General features: G+C 40.6%; 1 protein-coding gene across 50 annotated transcripts in view; it reads right to left on the bottom strand.

Moving 5' to 3' along the window:
- Nucleotides 1–13,302, bottom strand: part of TTN (titin) — a 275,095-nt gene that overhangs the window by 182,867 nt on the left and 78,926 nt on the right. For 43 of the 50 annotated variants that reach the window (XM_049615442.1, XM_049615431.1, XM_049615432.1 and 40 more), the window contains 22 exons: nt 12,863–13,141; nt 12,372–12,653; nt 10,850–11,128; nt 10,446–10,727; nt 9,344–9,622; nt 8,940–9,227; nt 8,503–8,781; nt 8,132–8,410; nt 7,743–8,021; nt 7,342–7,629; nt 6,928–7,215; nt 5,878–6,159; nt 5,333–5,611; nt 4,933–5,214; nt 4,508–4,786; nt 4,121–4,408; nt 3,651–3,929; nt 3,278–3,556; nt 2,896–3,174; nt 2,468–2,755; nt 2,040–2,327; nt 229–510 (listed from right to left, as the gene is read on the bottom strand). In XM_049615442.1, the coding sequence (XP_049471399.1) occupies nt 229–510; nt 2,040–2,327; nt 2,468–2,755; nt 2,896–3,174; nt 3,278–3,556; nt 3,651–3,929; nt 4,121–4,408; nt 4,508–4,786; nt 4,933–5,214; nt 5,333–5,611; nt 5,878–6,159; nt 6,928–7,215; nt 7,342–7,629; nt 7,743–8,021; nt 8,132–8,410; nt 8,503–8,781; nt 8,940–9,227; nt 9,344–9,622; nt 10,446–10,727; nt 10,850–11,128; nt 12,372–12,653; nt 12,863–13,141 (6,207 nt within the window). The remainder of the gene's footprint in view (nt 1–228; nt 511–2,039; nt 2,328–2,467; nt 2,756–2,895; nt 3,175–3,277; nt 3,557–3,650; nt 3,930–4,120; nt 4,409–4,507; nt 4,787–4,932; nt 5,215–5,332; nt 5,612–5,877; nt 6,160–6,927; nt 7,216–7,341; nt 7,630–7,742; nt 8,022–8,131; nt 8,411–8,502; nt 8,782–8,939; nt 9,228–9,343; nt 9,623–10,445; nt 10,728–10,849; nt 11,129–12,371; nt 12,654–12,862; nt 13,142–13,302) is intronic. The other 7 variants (XM_049615479.1, XM_049615481.1, XM_049615460.1 and 4 more) reach the window with 6 other exon arrangements.

The raw sequence follows: 13,302 nt of genomic DNA, 5'->3' as shown, positions 1-13,302 counted from the left end.
ATGGGGGTGGGAGGGAGGGGAGGGTGGGTGATGGGTATTGAGGAGGGCACCTGCTGGGATGAGCACCGGGTGTTGTATGGAAGCCAATTTGACAATAAACTATATATATTAATAAAAAAATAAAATAAGTAAAAATTTAAGATACTGCTAGAGAATCAAACAGGGAACTGAGAGGACTGCTGGAGAGGAGTCCAGTGTGAAAACCACGAAGGAAGAGTAAGGTCTGACCTTTCACTTTTAAGGAAGTGCTGCTGCTTGCACTGCCTGCTGCATTGCGGGCTTCACACGTGTAGTCTCCACTGTCTTCAACACTGAGGTTGTGCATTTCCAACACTGCCACCGAGTCAATGAATGACATTCTGAATTTACTGCTCTCTTGAATTTCAGTCTCGTCTTTGTACCATAACACCTTGATTTCTGGAGACCCTCCTATTTTACATTCATATCTTGTGGATTCATCCCGTTTCACAATTCTTGATGGTTCTAGCTTCTTAATGAACCTGGGTGGTTCTATGGAACCAAGAGAGAAAACACAAGGTAAGGGATGGAAAAGACATGTGTAACTCAAGATGAAGAGAAAAAAGGAAACTCTTTGTCAGATGCAGAGGTCTTTAACTCTGGAAAACAAATTATGTGAGGCCATTCAGGGAAGAATAGCTAATAACTAGTAGTTAACAATGGTTAAAGCTAAGCAGAAATTTCTAAAACTAACATGCATTTATTTCAGTAAGCACCTACATTAAATATTATTGCAAAAGGAAGGAGGAAAATACATCGATCCATATTGTGTGGTCCTCCTCCCAACAAAAGAATCATATCTTTTCAAACAACATTTATTTTGAGCGGGATAGGGGCAGAAAGAGAGAGGGACAGAGAATCCCCAGCAGGCTCCGCACTGTCAGCACAGAGCCCGATGCGGAGCTCAATTTCATGGACCCGTGAGATCATGATCTGAGCTGAAATCAAGAGTCAGATGCTAAACTGACGGAGCCACCCAGGTGCCCCCCAAGTCGTATCTTTAGTGCAAGATCAGAGGAAGAGGGTGCATCTGTTGCTGGAGGCCCTATGAGGTTCACCGGGAATAAATAAGAGAGTTTGACCACTCTCCTGTATGTAAGTCAGCAGAGGCCTATCTCCTATGGCTGCAAAGATATCAGATATGTACCATGAGGAATCAAAATAACAAAATTGGGTGAGTTTTGTTAATATTTATGCCAATTTCTCTTATACACCTTAGATAGATATTTCTTCAACCCTCATAATTTCCCATATGAGGTAGGGAGAGCAATGCTTTCTTCATTAACTGAAGGAAAAAATTCAAGCTCAGGGAGATAAAAATGATTAGGAATATGCCATAGAGCAAATGGGCTGGCAAATACAATGCTATTTTAATTTCAAGATATCTATAAAGTATCACCACAAAAACCCTTAAAAATTTCTCTAATGGGTTAAATCAGCAGCTCATTAACTATTTAATTTCTGACAATAGCAGCCATGCACTTGCTACAGACAGAAATGGTTGCCTTCTACAATGTTGAACATTGATGTTCTCCTCAGCCCTCTGACTTCCACTATTATTTAAGCGGGTATAGTGGAGGAAAAGAGGTTGACACAAGCTCACTCTTCTGGAAGGGCTTGATTGTTTGGGATCCGCTACCCTCTAGAGAAACTAAATCCATTAATTTACAAACTACTGTGGAAGGTAAGTCATTTGAGATAACTTCCTTTCTTTCTCCCACCCAAACTGATTTCTTTCAAAACTTGGATCTTCTTGCAATTCTGCCAAACACTTTTGTTCACCATTTCCCTCGTCTCTATTTTAGCCTTTGAAAATGGATTTTCAGTCCATGTTTTACTGGTTTTATAATTTTTTAATAAAAAATTTTAAAGCTTGACCCCACTTGATAGGCTCTGGATCCATCTGGTCTCTTCTAATTACTAGACCATGGTCCTAAACATAACTTTCAAGCACACCCTTCCTCCTATATTCCAAGATATTGAAAATGTAAGAGATGTTGCTACTTTTTTGGGACAAGTACCTTGTACACCCAGATGAGCAGAACAAGAGTCTTTTCCAGCGACGTTGCTTGCGTAGCAGGTATACTGCCCAGCATCGCCTTTGCTTACTTTGAGAACTGTCAGAGTGGCAGTATTTTCGACCAAAGTCATCTTGTAGTTGCCTCCAGGGCGAATCTCTCGGTTATCTTTGGCCCAAGTGATTTTGATGGGTGCAGTTCCAGTTACATGACATTTAAAAGAACCACTTTCTCCAAGAGCAAGATCTACTGATACAGGCTTTAGATCAAAGAAAGGAGGCACTTCATGCTCTGAAAAGGATGAAGACCAACATGGTGACCTCAGTTTTCACGCTCCCAGACATAGAGCAGGAACTAAGTGGCACCAGCCCAGTGGCCCACAGCAGCGAAGCTGCTTGGTAAGAAAGAGAGTAAGGTGATTAACTACTCACCTGCAAGAATGAGCTTGGCACTGGATGAAGCAGTTCCAAGAGGATTAGAAGCTGAGCAATTGTACTGACCAACGTGGCTCTGGTCAGTTTGCAAAATCTGAAGAGTTGCTACGTTATGAACAAAAGATGTTTGCAAATTAGAATCATCTTTCAAAAGCACCCCATCCTTGTACCAAGACACTTGAAGAGGTTCTGAGCCATTGATGCGACATTCAAACGCAACTGGGAAGCCAAGAGTCTCATGAACATCCTTCAGTTTTCTTGCAAAGGAAGGTGGAAGTTTGCGCTCTGTAAAGAAGTTACAGATAATCCTTATTCACAAGAGAGAAAACAACCACGATATATTTCAACCCATTAAAATTTTGATGTTTTTAAGAAAATGGGTCTGTCAGCACACAGTAAGACTCGTTAAACGAAAGCATCATCACCTTTGATAACAAGCACAGCTGAAGAAGCGACGGCCCCCACACTGTTTTCTGCCTTGCACGTATACTCTCCTATGTCACTGTGATCCACTTTGTTGATTACTAAAGAGGCAACGTTATTTTTAAATTGCATTTTATACGCAGGAGCTGATCGTAGCTTTGTGTGTTCTTTATACCAAGAAATTCTAATTTCTGGGGTTCCATCCACTTTACATTGTAAAGTTACGGGTTCTCCGATGGCTGCTTCCACATGTTCCAGAGGTTCAATGAAATAAGGTGGTTCTAGGGTACAAAGGATGATAATCAATCAGTCACGCTAACATAAAGAGGATGCTTTAAAAGAAAGAAAAGATAGCAATGAAAGAGAGATAACTTGTTAACACACCTAAGACAGACACCAGAGCCTCACAGATATCTTGACCAGCCTCATTTTCTATCAGGCAACTGTATTGTGCGTAATCCTCTACAGTGCTGTCAACAATTTCCAGGATGGTAGACTTTTCTGTCGTGGTAATACTGCAATTCTGAGACTGTGAAAGAGGGAACTCATTCTTCATCCAGCTCACTGAGATGGGAGGTGTGCCAGTGTATGTGGCCTCGAGAACTATGGGGCTTCCTGTCTCCACACTGAAATCAGCCAATCTTTTCACAAAGGTGGCTGGTTCTATATGGAGAAAACATGAGGGTAAAATTGGCATCTTTAAATGAAGACTTGGAAGAAAATTGAAAAGATACGCAAGTGGGAGCAAAGAGCCGACCTTTCACAAAAAGATGTGCGGTACAGGAGGCACTGCCAGCATCATTAGTAACAAGGCAAGAATAGTCTCCGCTCTGCAATGGCTCCACCTCCAACAACTCCAGTTCTGTCACAAAATCTTCCAGAGAGATGGTGCATGACTCCCCTGACACCAGTTCCCTGCTGCCTTTGAACCATTTGACCTTGAACGGAGGGGTGCCTCTAATGACGCAGCTGAATATGAGGCTTATTCCAGGTAGAACTTCCACAGAGTCAGGGATTTGTTCAAAAGACGGTGGTTCTGGATACCCCAAGGGAGGGGGAGAGCAAGAAAGAAAAGAAATCCAGGTGAGATGTGCTTCTGCTACTTGAAGAAAAGGGAACTAAGACTAAGCATGAAGAGAAGATAAAGAAATTGCAATGCAAGGCAGGCACTAAGTCCCTCAGAGAAAAGACGTTAGAGAAGCTGCAGCCCGATCCATGCACACTGACCTTGCACGGTCAGGACGGCAGAGCATTCGTCAGAACCCGCCACGTTGGCGGCCACACATGTGTATGTGCCTGTGTCGGTGGGCTCCAGTAAGCTCAGATTCAAAGCACAGACATTTTCTGAAAAGCTGGACTGGCATTTAGGCCCACTAACGATCTCATTGCCATCTTGAAACCAGCCAACTGAAATCGGGGCTGAACCGGAGACTCGGCACTCCAAAACCGCGGAGGCTCCCAGGATGGCATTCGTGTCTTTCAGCTTGCGGATGAAGGAAGGAGGCACAACGCGATCTAGGGTGGAGAAGAGTAGTTTTCCTTTGATAAGAGAAGCTTTCTTTTTTTGTTTTTCTAGGAAAAATTATATACTCATGAGAACCTCCTACCACTCACCGGAAACGTGGACAGACACAGAACAGCTACTTTTACCAACGCTGTTTCTCACTTCAAAGCTATATAACCCCTTGTCGCTCATCTCTGCGCAAGGGATTTTAACTGAAGCCACTTTGTTGATGAATGTAATGTGATGTTTGCTGTCTGCAGATAATTCTCTCCCATCTTTGAACCACTTGACTGAAAGTTCGGGGGTTCCAGTCACTACACACTCTAAAGCAAAAGGATTTCCAGTAGTGACAGTCATGGGTTCCGGCTTCTCTAGGATTCTGGCTGGTTCTAAAAGAAGAAGTATAATGCATTGAAAATAAAGTCACCTTCCAAACTAAGAGTGTGATCAATATATTATGGGGTAAGAGTACTATTTGCAGATGATGATCATGGGCCAATTTGATTTTTTTCTCAGGTTTTACTTCGTTACTAACCTAGTACAGTCAAGACTGCTGAACATTCTCTCATTCCAGCTTCATTTTTGATTTGGCACACATATTTTCCAGAATTAGATGCTTCCGGGCTCCCAAGTTGGAGGGTTGCAACGTTATCAATGAATGAAATCCTAGTGTTTTCACTCTCTCTGATGACTTCACCTTTATCTTTCAGCCAGACAACAGAAATTGGCTGGAAGCCTTCCACTACAGCCCGTAACTCAACAGGATCCCCAATAAGGGTTGAGGTGTCGCTTAGCTTTTTCACAAACCGTGGGGGTTCTAATGAAAGAAATTTGTGGTTAGAGAAAATAAAGAGACTCACAGCCACATAAATTATTAGTTGAGCAAGAAAAGATGAAAGGAAGAGGCATATGTTTTTGTGCCCACGTATACAAACCTTTGAACTTGACAGTGCAAACACATGTGTCGCTTCCCACCTCATTAGTAGCTTTGCAGTGATATTCTCCTACATCGGAGGCTTCAAGATTAAGGATATGAAGACTTGTATCAAAATTTTTTGAAGTGACTTTAAATTTCTTGCTGCTTCGAACTTGCTTTCGATCTTTAACCCACACCACTTCAAATGGGGGGGTTCCCGAAATTTCACATTGCAAGATAACATCAGAACCTTTAAGAGCTCCTACTGGAGAAGGCTTCTGAGTGAAAACGGGAGGTGCTACCAGAAGAAAAAAAAAAGAAGTTAAATGATGAGAATATTTGCTAGCTAAAAAGCAAAAAAATATCTTAGAATCCAGAATCATTAAGAGGGATTGGTGTGACCATATGACATTTATGCTAACAAACACCAGAAATAATAATTCGTAAAAACTAATTTAAGAATTACAAGCAAATCCTCTTAATGAGCCTTTTTAGTTTGGAGCTCATAACATTGTTGAGAAAGAATCAAATCAGAGGAAAAGAAAGATGCTTAGTGTGTCTAACCTTTAACAGTCAGGGCTGTGCTGCAGCTGGCGTCCCCAACACCATTATGGGCCTCACAGATATAGTCCCCACTGTCCTCAGTGCTGGCTTCATTGATGGTAAGCAATGCCACAGAATTAACGAATGACATGTTGTATTTCCAACTTTCATGAAGTTCACTGTCGTTTCGGAACCACAAAACTTTGATTTCTGGGGAACCACTTATTTTACATTCCAGTTGGATGGGTTCTCCCTGCTTTGCAATTTTTGAAGCTTCTAGTTTCTTAACAAACTTGGGAGGTTCTAGTAAATCAAAGGAAAAAAATAGCTTATGTTTGTAGTTGAAGATCCCACAAACACATATTTAAACTGGTCACTGGTTTATGAAGAATATACTGCCTGATAATTTTATGGTAACATGTTATCTTTTCTATAAAATAAGCTTTTAATAGAGGGTTTAACTGTTAAGTTTATTTTTGTAGTTTGATATATAAACTGAAACATATAAGTTAATGTATTATAGAGGTATTTGATCAAAATTTAGTAATGATAAATCAGAATGCATATGACAGAAAAGTACAAAAAATGAGAATGGACAGTTGAAACAATATTTAACAAATTTCAATTAAACACTATTTGGTAGGATCACACTTAGAGATAACACTGATTTAAAGAACAATATAAAGACAAAACAGGGGCGCCTGGGTGGCTCAGTTGGTTAAGTGTCCAACTTCAGCTCAGGTCATGATCTCATAGCTCGTGAGTTCGAGACGCGCATCAGGCTCTGTGCTGACAGCTCAGAGCCTGGAGCCTGCTTCCAATTCTGTGTCCCCCTGTCTTTTTGCCCCTCCCATGCTTGCTCTCTGTCTCTGTCTCTCTCAAAAATAATAAACATTAAAAAAAAAAAAAGACAAAACAGAACACTGATTAATGTTTTCTTCAACACTAACATACGTTCTAACATGACCCGGTTAGTTTACCCCCAAAATTTAAAAGCTAAAGAAACTTTTTAGAAGACAATTATGCAAATGTGGGAAGGAACAAATTCTGGTAGACACCATATAATGATACCTTTTACACTGAGTTGAGCCGAGCACATGTCTTTGCCAACATCATTGGTTGCTTGGCAAGTATATTGCCCGGAGTCCCCTTTGCCTACTTTAAGAATTCTTAAATGGGGAGTGTTTCCCACACATGTGATAGTATAATTTCCTCCAGGACGTATCTCCTTGTTGTCTTTTGACCAAGTGATTCGCATTGGTTGAGCACCAGTAACATGACACTCAAAGTCAGCACTTTCCCCAGCAATGACATCTATAGATACAGGCTTGATGTCAAAGAATGGAGATTTCTTAGGTTCTGGAAAATGAAAAGAAAAGGCAATGGACATTTTGTTTTGTTTTACTTTTTTCATTGGCCATTTCTCTTCTGACAATGAATGAGAAGTCATGGTTCGCAAAGAGAAAGATTAACGTGGGAACAAACCTCTTGCCGTCAGTCTAGCACTAGAAGATGCTGTTCCAAGTGGGTTAGACGCTGAGCAGGAGTACTGGCCAGAGTGGCTCAAGTCAGTTTGCAAAATTTTTAAAGTTGCCACGTTATCTACAAATGACATCTGTAGATTTTCATCATCTCGTAAAAGTACCCCATCTCTATACCAGCACACTTGGATGGGTGCGGAGCCATTTAATCGACAAGTGAGTGTAACTGGAAGCCCAACAGTTTGTTCGATGTCTTTCAGTTGTCTTGCAAAGGAAGGTGGGAGTTGGCGCTCTGTAGGAAGACAAGCAATACTGGAGTCATTAGTAGATGAAGTGAAAATTTCTCCACAAAGAGAGAAGAATTAAGATTTCAAATTTTCTTAATTTCTAAAATAATATCATCACCTTGAATTCTGAAGACAGTCTTAGACGAAGCAGTTCCTATACTATTTTCTGCTTTACAGGTGTACTCTCCACTGTCGTTAATGTTCACTTTGTTAAAAACAAGCGTGGCCACATTGTTTGTAAAATAGGTCCTGTATTCAGGAGTTGGCCGTAACTTGGTGTCTCCTTTGTACCAAGACACTGTAATTTCTGGTGTCCCAGCAACTTGGCATTGTAAAGAAACTGAATCTCCAACGGATGCCTCCAGAGGCTCCAGTTCCGTAATAAAATAAGGTGGTTCTAAAGAACAAAGGATCGTAATCAGCGACTGGAATTAAAGAAAACCAAACAGACCCATGCTTTGTGTTACCTCAATGCCAATTATTAAAAGAGAGAATAAGACAACACACCTAATGTCGATACCAAAGCTTTGCAAACATCCTTCCCTGCCTCATTTTCAATTTCGCAGGAGTACTGTCCCGTGTCTCTTTTCGTGCTGTTCAGGATTTCTAGGATGCAAGTTTTCTCTGTTGTGACTATGCTGCATTTTTCAGATGGAGTTATGTCAAAACCATCCTTTTTCCAGGTAACTGAAATTGGAAGCGTTCCAGTATAGGTGCTCTCCAGAATTATGGACTTCCCTGGTTCCACAGACTGATCGCTTAACCTCTTCACAAACGTAGCTGGTTCTGGTGAGTGACAAAGCATAGCAATCAAACACAGTAAAGGCACAAAGATGTCAATGTATAAAGAGTAGGAAGAGAAATGCACTTGAGCAAACCTTTTACAAAGAGGCGAGTAGTGCAGGATGTTTGGCCAGCACTGTTAGAAACCACACAAGTATACTCCCCACTCTGAGAGATGTCCACATTAAATAATTCCAGTTCTGCCACAGTGTCTTCAAAATAGATGTTGCACTGGTCTCCTCTCACCAGTTCCCTGGCACCTCTGAACCAGCCCACTTTGAACGGAGGGGATCCTCTAATAACACTTGTGAAGGTGACGTTTTTGCCTGGTAGTATCTCCACAGGTTCAGGTTCCTTCACAAAAGACGGTGGTTCTACATAGACATGGAGGACAGTGAAAAGAGCCTATAAGCTTCTAAGCTGCAACTTTGAATCAAAGACAAAGAGCACTTTTGAATGTGTGTCAGATGCGTGCCTGGATGTGCACCCAGAGAGGAATCTGTAAGAAACGGTTTGCATCTATAACACTGACCTTGTACGGCCAACACGGCACGACACTCATCAGACCCAGCGGCATTCGCAGCCACGCATGTGTAATTGCCCATATCTGAGGAATCCAGAGAATTCAGCTGCAGGGTGCAGACATTATCTGAAAATGTGGTTTGGTACTTTGCTCCACTGACAATCTTAGTTCTCTCATGAAACCAGGCAACAGAGATAGGTGATGAGCCAGCTACTTTGCACTCCAAGATGCATGAAGTACCCAGCACCCCAGCGGTATCTCTCAGTCTTCGTGTGAAAGAGGGAGGGACCATTCGGTCTGTGTGAAGAAAGGCAAGAGACTCATCAGGATTTGAAAGAGCAGAAGAGACTTGAGAGAAGGAAACCGGTGAAAGGAATTCACACATGCAACATGGGGAACGGATCGGAACTAACCTGAAACATCAACCACAGCCGTACAGCTGCTTTTTCCAACATTATTTTGCACCTGGAAAGTGTATGTGCCTGCGTCTTGCCTTTCAACAGAGAGAATCTTTAAGGAAGAGATTCTGTTGTAGAAGCTAAATTTGTGTTTTTGGCTGCTGGTCAACAGCTTTCCGTCCTTGTACCATTCAACTGAGAGTTCAGGAGTGCCAGCCACCTTACACTCCAGAGTGCACGTTTCTCCCACGGTCACCGTCATTGGTCCTGCCTTCTCAACAATGACTGCAGGCTCTGAAATAAAACGTGACAGCCGTCTGTCAAATTCCATTACCTTAACCATGCCTCTACTCTCAAATTCGCTCACATTGTTTCTTCCAGTGGTGTGGTTATGTTAGGCTCTCTCTCTCTAGACCTCAAAATGTGATTCCACAATTACGTGCTATCATGAAATTATGGGAATTATTAAGAAATGTGCTTGTGCACTAGTTGATTTCCAAAACAATTCAGACAATACACATTGGACAATGTGTATTGATTTGCATTTGACCCTCTTTAGAGCAAAGGATTCATGTTATTATGAATTGATATTCCTGCTTTATTTTTTTTAAGGTTCTAGAGCCAGTTTTTTTTTTTTCAAAGTTGTCATCCAAACAATTGCTAACTTGTTCAAAGATGCAAGTGGAAGTCTTTCCTATCAAACTTTGATCTTGGGAGTTCTTGTGAGCTTTAACAACCAGTACTTTGGAACCAAAATTTCTTTGTTGCATATGCTGGCTCCCAACAGTTTTCATGCTTAAGCAAAAGAGAGTCATGATTGCATCTGCTAATCCATCAAGAAAAGTAGTAGGTAAACAATCAAACAGATAGCTAATTTTTGTCAGGATCACAGAAATAGGAAAGAGTGTTTAAAAGATCAATTAGGGGAAAAAAAAGAAGAAGAAAAAGAAGAAGAAGGTTGATTAGGTCCTTTCTCTTAAACCTTTCAAATAAGAAAGTATTAGTATCATTCTAGAAGAAATTCAGAACAAGAGATTCTACCAGTGACTCTCAGTAAGTCTTCTCAGTGTTTGCCCCCACCTTCTATCAGGGGACCATCATACTATATTGTACCAACCTAAAACAGTCAGCGTGGCCATGTTTTCCCTCATTCCACCATCATTCTTGATTTGGCAGATATACTTCCCAGCATTAGCTGGTTCTGCTTTTGCAAACTGCAGAGTTGCAACATTTTCTACAAATGTAATTCTGATGTTTTCACTTTCTCTGATCACTTCTTCCTTCTCTTTAAGCCACTGGACAGAAATAGGCTGGGCTCCTTCTATGGATGCTTGTAACTCAGCAGGCTCGCCAGCCACAACGGTGAGGCTGTTCAGTTTGGAGACAAATCTTGGTGGTTCTGAACAGGGAAAGATGGGTGGAGACTGTTGAGAACATTGTCCAGACAATGGAAGAGAGAGAGAGGAAATAAGTGTTGGGCACATTCCTGCCATTTCCACCATGCGCAGGAAATATACTTACCTTTCAATTTGACAATACAAATGCAAGTATCACTTCCCACTTCATTCCGTGCCTTGCAGTGGTATTCACCAATGTCTGAGGTTTCAACATTGAGAACGTGAATACTTGCATGGAAATTTTTGGAGGCAATCTTGTATTTCTTGCTACTTCGCAGTTGCCGCTTGTCTTTGTACCATATCACCTCAAATGGCGGTGTTCCCGAAAGTTCACACTCAAGACTAACTTCAGTATTTTTAAGGGTTTCTACTACAGGCGGGAAGCTGCTAAAAACAGGTGGTTCTGTAAAAAACAAGAATTTCTAATGAATTGGGCTATTTAATTCCATAGAATATATTTATTTCTTTGTTTTTAAGTTGGAAGAAAGAGTCAAGATACTGTAATGGGCAACGTTAGCCTTTGTAAAATCACTCCGCTTCCTTGGGAGAGAGCTCAGACTAGACCCCCTAGATGTCTTTCCAAAACAGCTCAACTTCTATCTACCTTACCTTACTAATTTATCTTGGACTATAAGGATTGATGCAAAAGTTGTAAAACAAAAACCAAACCCAAGTACCTTAATTAAGATGATTTGCATGAGGTATGGAATCCTGACTTCAGGGCTGAAATTTTTTGTATATGCTCTATAACTAAGATACTTAGAAGCCACCATGATATCTGTGATCTAATCTTCCATGTCAACAAATGTTATTGAAATAATTGCCTCACACCATGACAGACTTGGACTTTGTAATAAAAATATTGGAAAATGGCTGCAGATAACTAGTACTAAGAGTATAGTGATATAATTTTAAAAAAAAATAGGAACCAATTCTAGAGAGAGAGAAAAATATATAATTTTCCTCTTTTAAATGTAGGGTTAAACCCATATTGCTTGTACCATATATATATGGAGTAAAATATTGCTTGTTATTTTTATTTAAAAAATTTTTTAATGTTTATTCATTTTTGAGAGGCAGAGAGAAACAGAGTGTGAGTGGGTGATGGGCAGAGAGAGAGGGAGACACAGAATCCGAAGCAGGCTCCAGGCTCTGAGTTGTCAGCACAGAGCCTGACACGGGGCTCAGAATCACAGACGGTGAGATCATGACCTGAGCTGAAGTGGGACACTTAACCGACTGAGCCACCCAGGAGCCACTAAATATTATTTGTTATTAATGATAAAGATTATCATGAGGATGATGATCCATTCATAAGGTTATTGAAGGCAAAAATTAATTTTAAAATGCCTACTTTTTTTTTGGTATGTTTGTGAAACATCTAATTTGAATTGCTTGGCTAATGTGTTGAGGTGATCAGAATTATGGCACTGGAATAACATGAAAAATATCCCAGAATGATTGGCTACGTGTAAGCAAATCTTAAGAAGAAATAACATCTGGAAAGGGAAGTAATATTAGTTTGGGAAAAGAGTCTATGATCTTAAATGGAAGCTAAAATGACAGTGAAAGAAAAAAAGAGTTCTGCTACAGCAGGGGAGAAGAAGGTTTTTAGGTAACGAGGAACAGAAGAAAGAGATTTCTACCTTTTACGATAACCTTGGTACTACAGCTTGTGCTGCCAGCAGGATTCTGAGCCTCACAAATGAAATCCCCACCGTCCTCAGTACTGAGATTGTTCATCTGTATGACAGCCACTGAGTCAATGAAAGTCATTCTGTATTTATCACTGGCTTGGAGTTCATGTTCATTTCTGTACCACACAACTCTGATTTCTGGGGATCCGGTTATCTTGCATTCAAGTCGTGCCGAGTCACCTGCTTTCACTATCTTGGATGCGTCTAATTTCTTTACAAACTTTGGTGGTTCTAGAGAGTGAAAGAAAGAGGAGATTATGGGAAAATCGATATAAATAACAAAAGCCACATTAGGTAATATGTAGGAAAGAGGAAAAGACGAACAATGCCCGGCATAATACAGTGCACTGTTAGAGACAGGTGTACTTTCTTGATTGGGAAGATGCATTGTACAGAAAGGAGCCAGAGGTCAGACACATAAAACAATCAAACTTGCACACCTGTCACAAGCAACATTGTAGTACAAGAGTCGCTACCAACATCATTGGTAACTTGGCAAGTATATTGTCCAGTCTTGGAAGCATCCACCGAATAGAGATTTAAGAAGGTAGTTGACCCTTCCAAGCCAATGAAACATGTAGGTCCAGAGGCAAGTTCCACATCATCTTTAAACCACTTTATTTTAAATGGTGGTGTTCCTTTCAGTACTGCTTTAAATTCTACTGTAGAATCAGGTATTGCTTGTTGTCGCTCAGGTTTCACTAGGAAGCTTGGTGGTTCTATAGATGTTAAGAGAAATATATTTAATTAGATCCCTTGTAAACTATTTTGACAGTCTTATAGACATATAAGAAAACATTTCTGAAAAGAGGTGATGACCGTATATTTCTTGAACTCAATAAATATGTAGCTAAAGAAACAGAATTATTAAGACTTTTAG

Source organism: Panthera uncia (assembly GCF_023721935.1).
Source record: "Panthera uncia isolate 11264 chromosome C1 unlocalized genomic scaffold, Puncia_PCG_1.0 HiC_scaffold_3, whole genome shotgun sequence".
Lineage (NCBI taxonomy): Eukaryota > Metazoa > Chordata > Mammalia > Carnivora > Felidae > Panthera > Panthera uncia.
The sequence above is the reverse complement of the archived record's forward strand: the minus strand, read 5'-3'. Positions and strand labels throughout refer to the sequence as shown.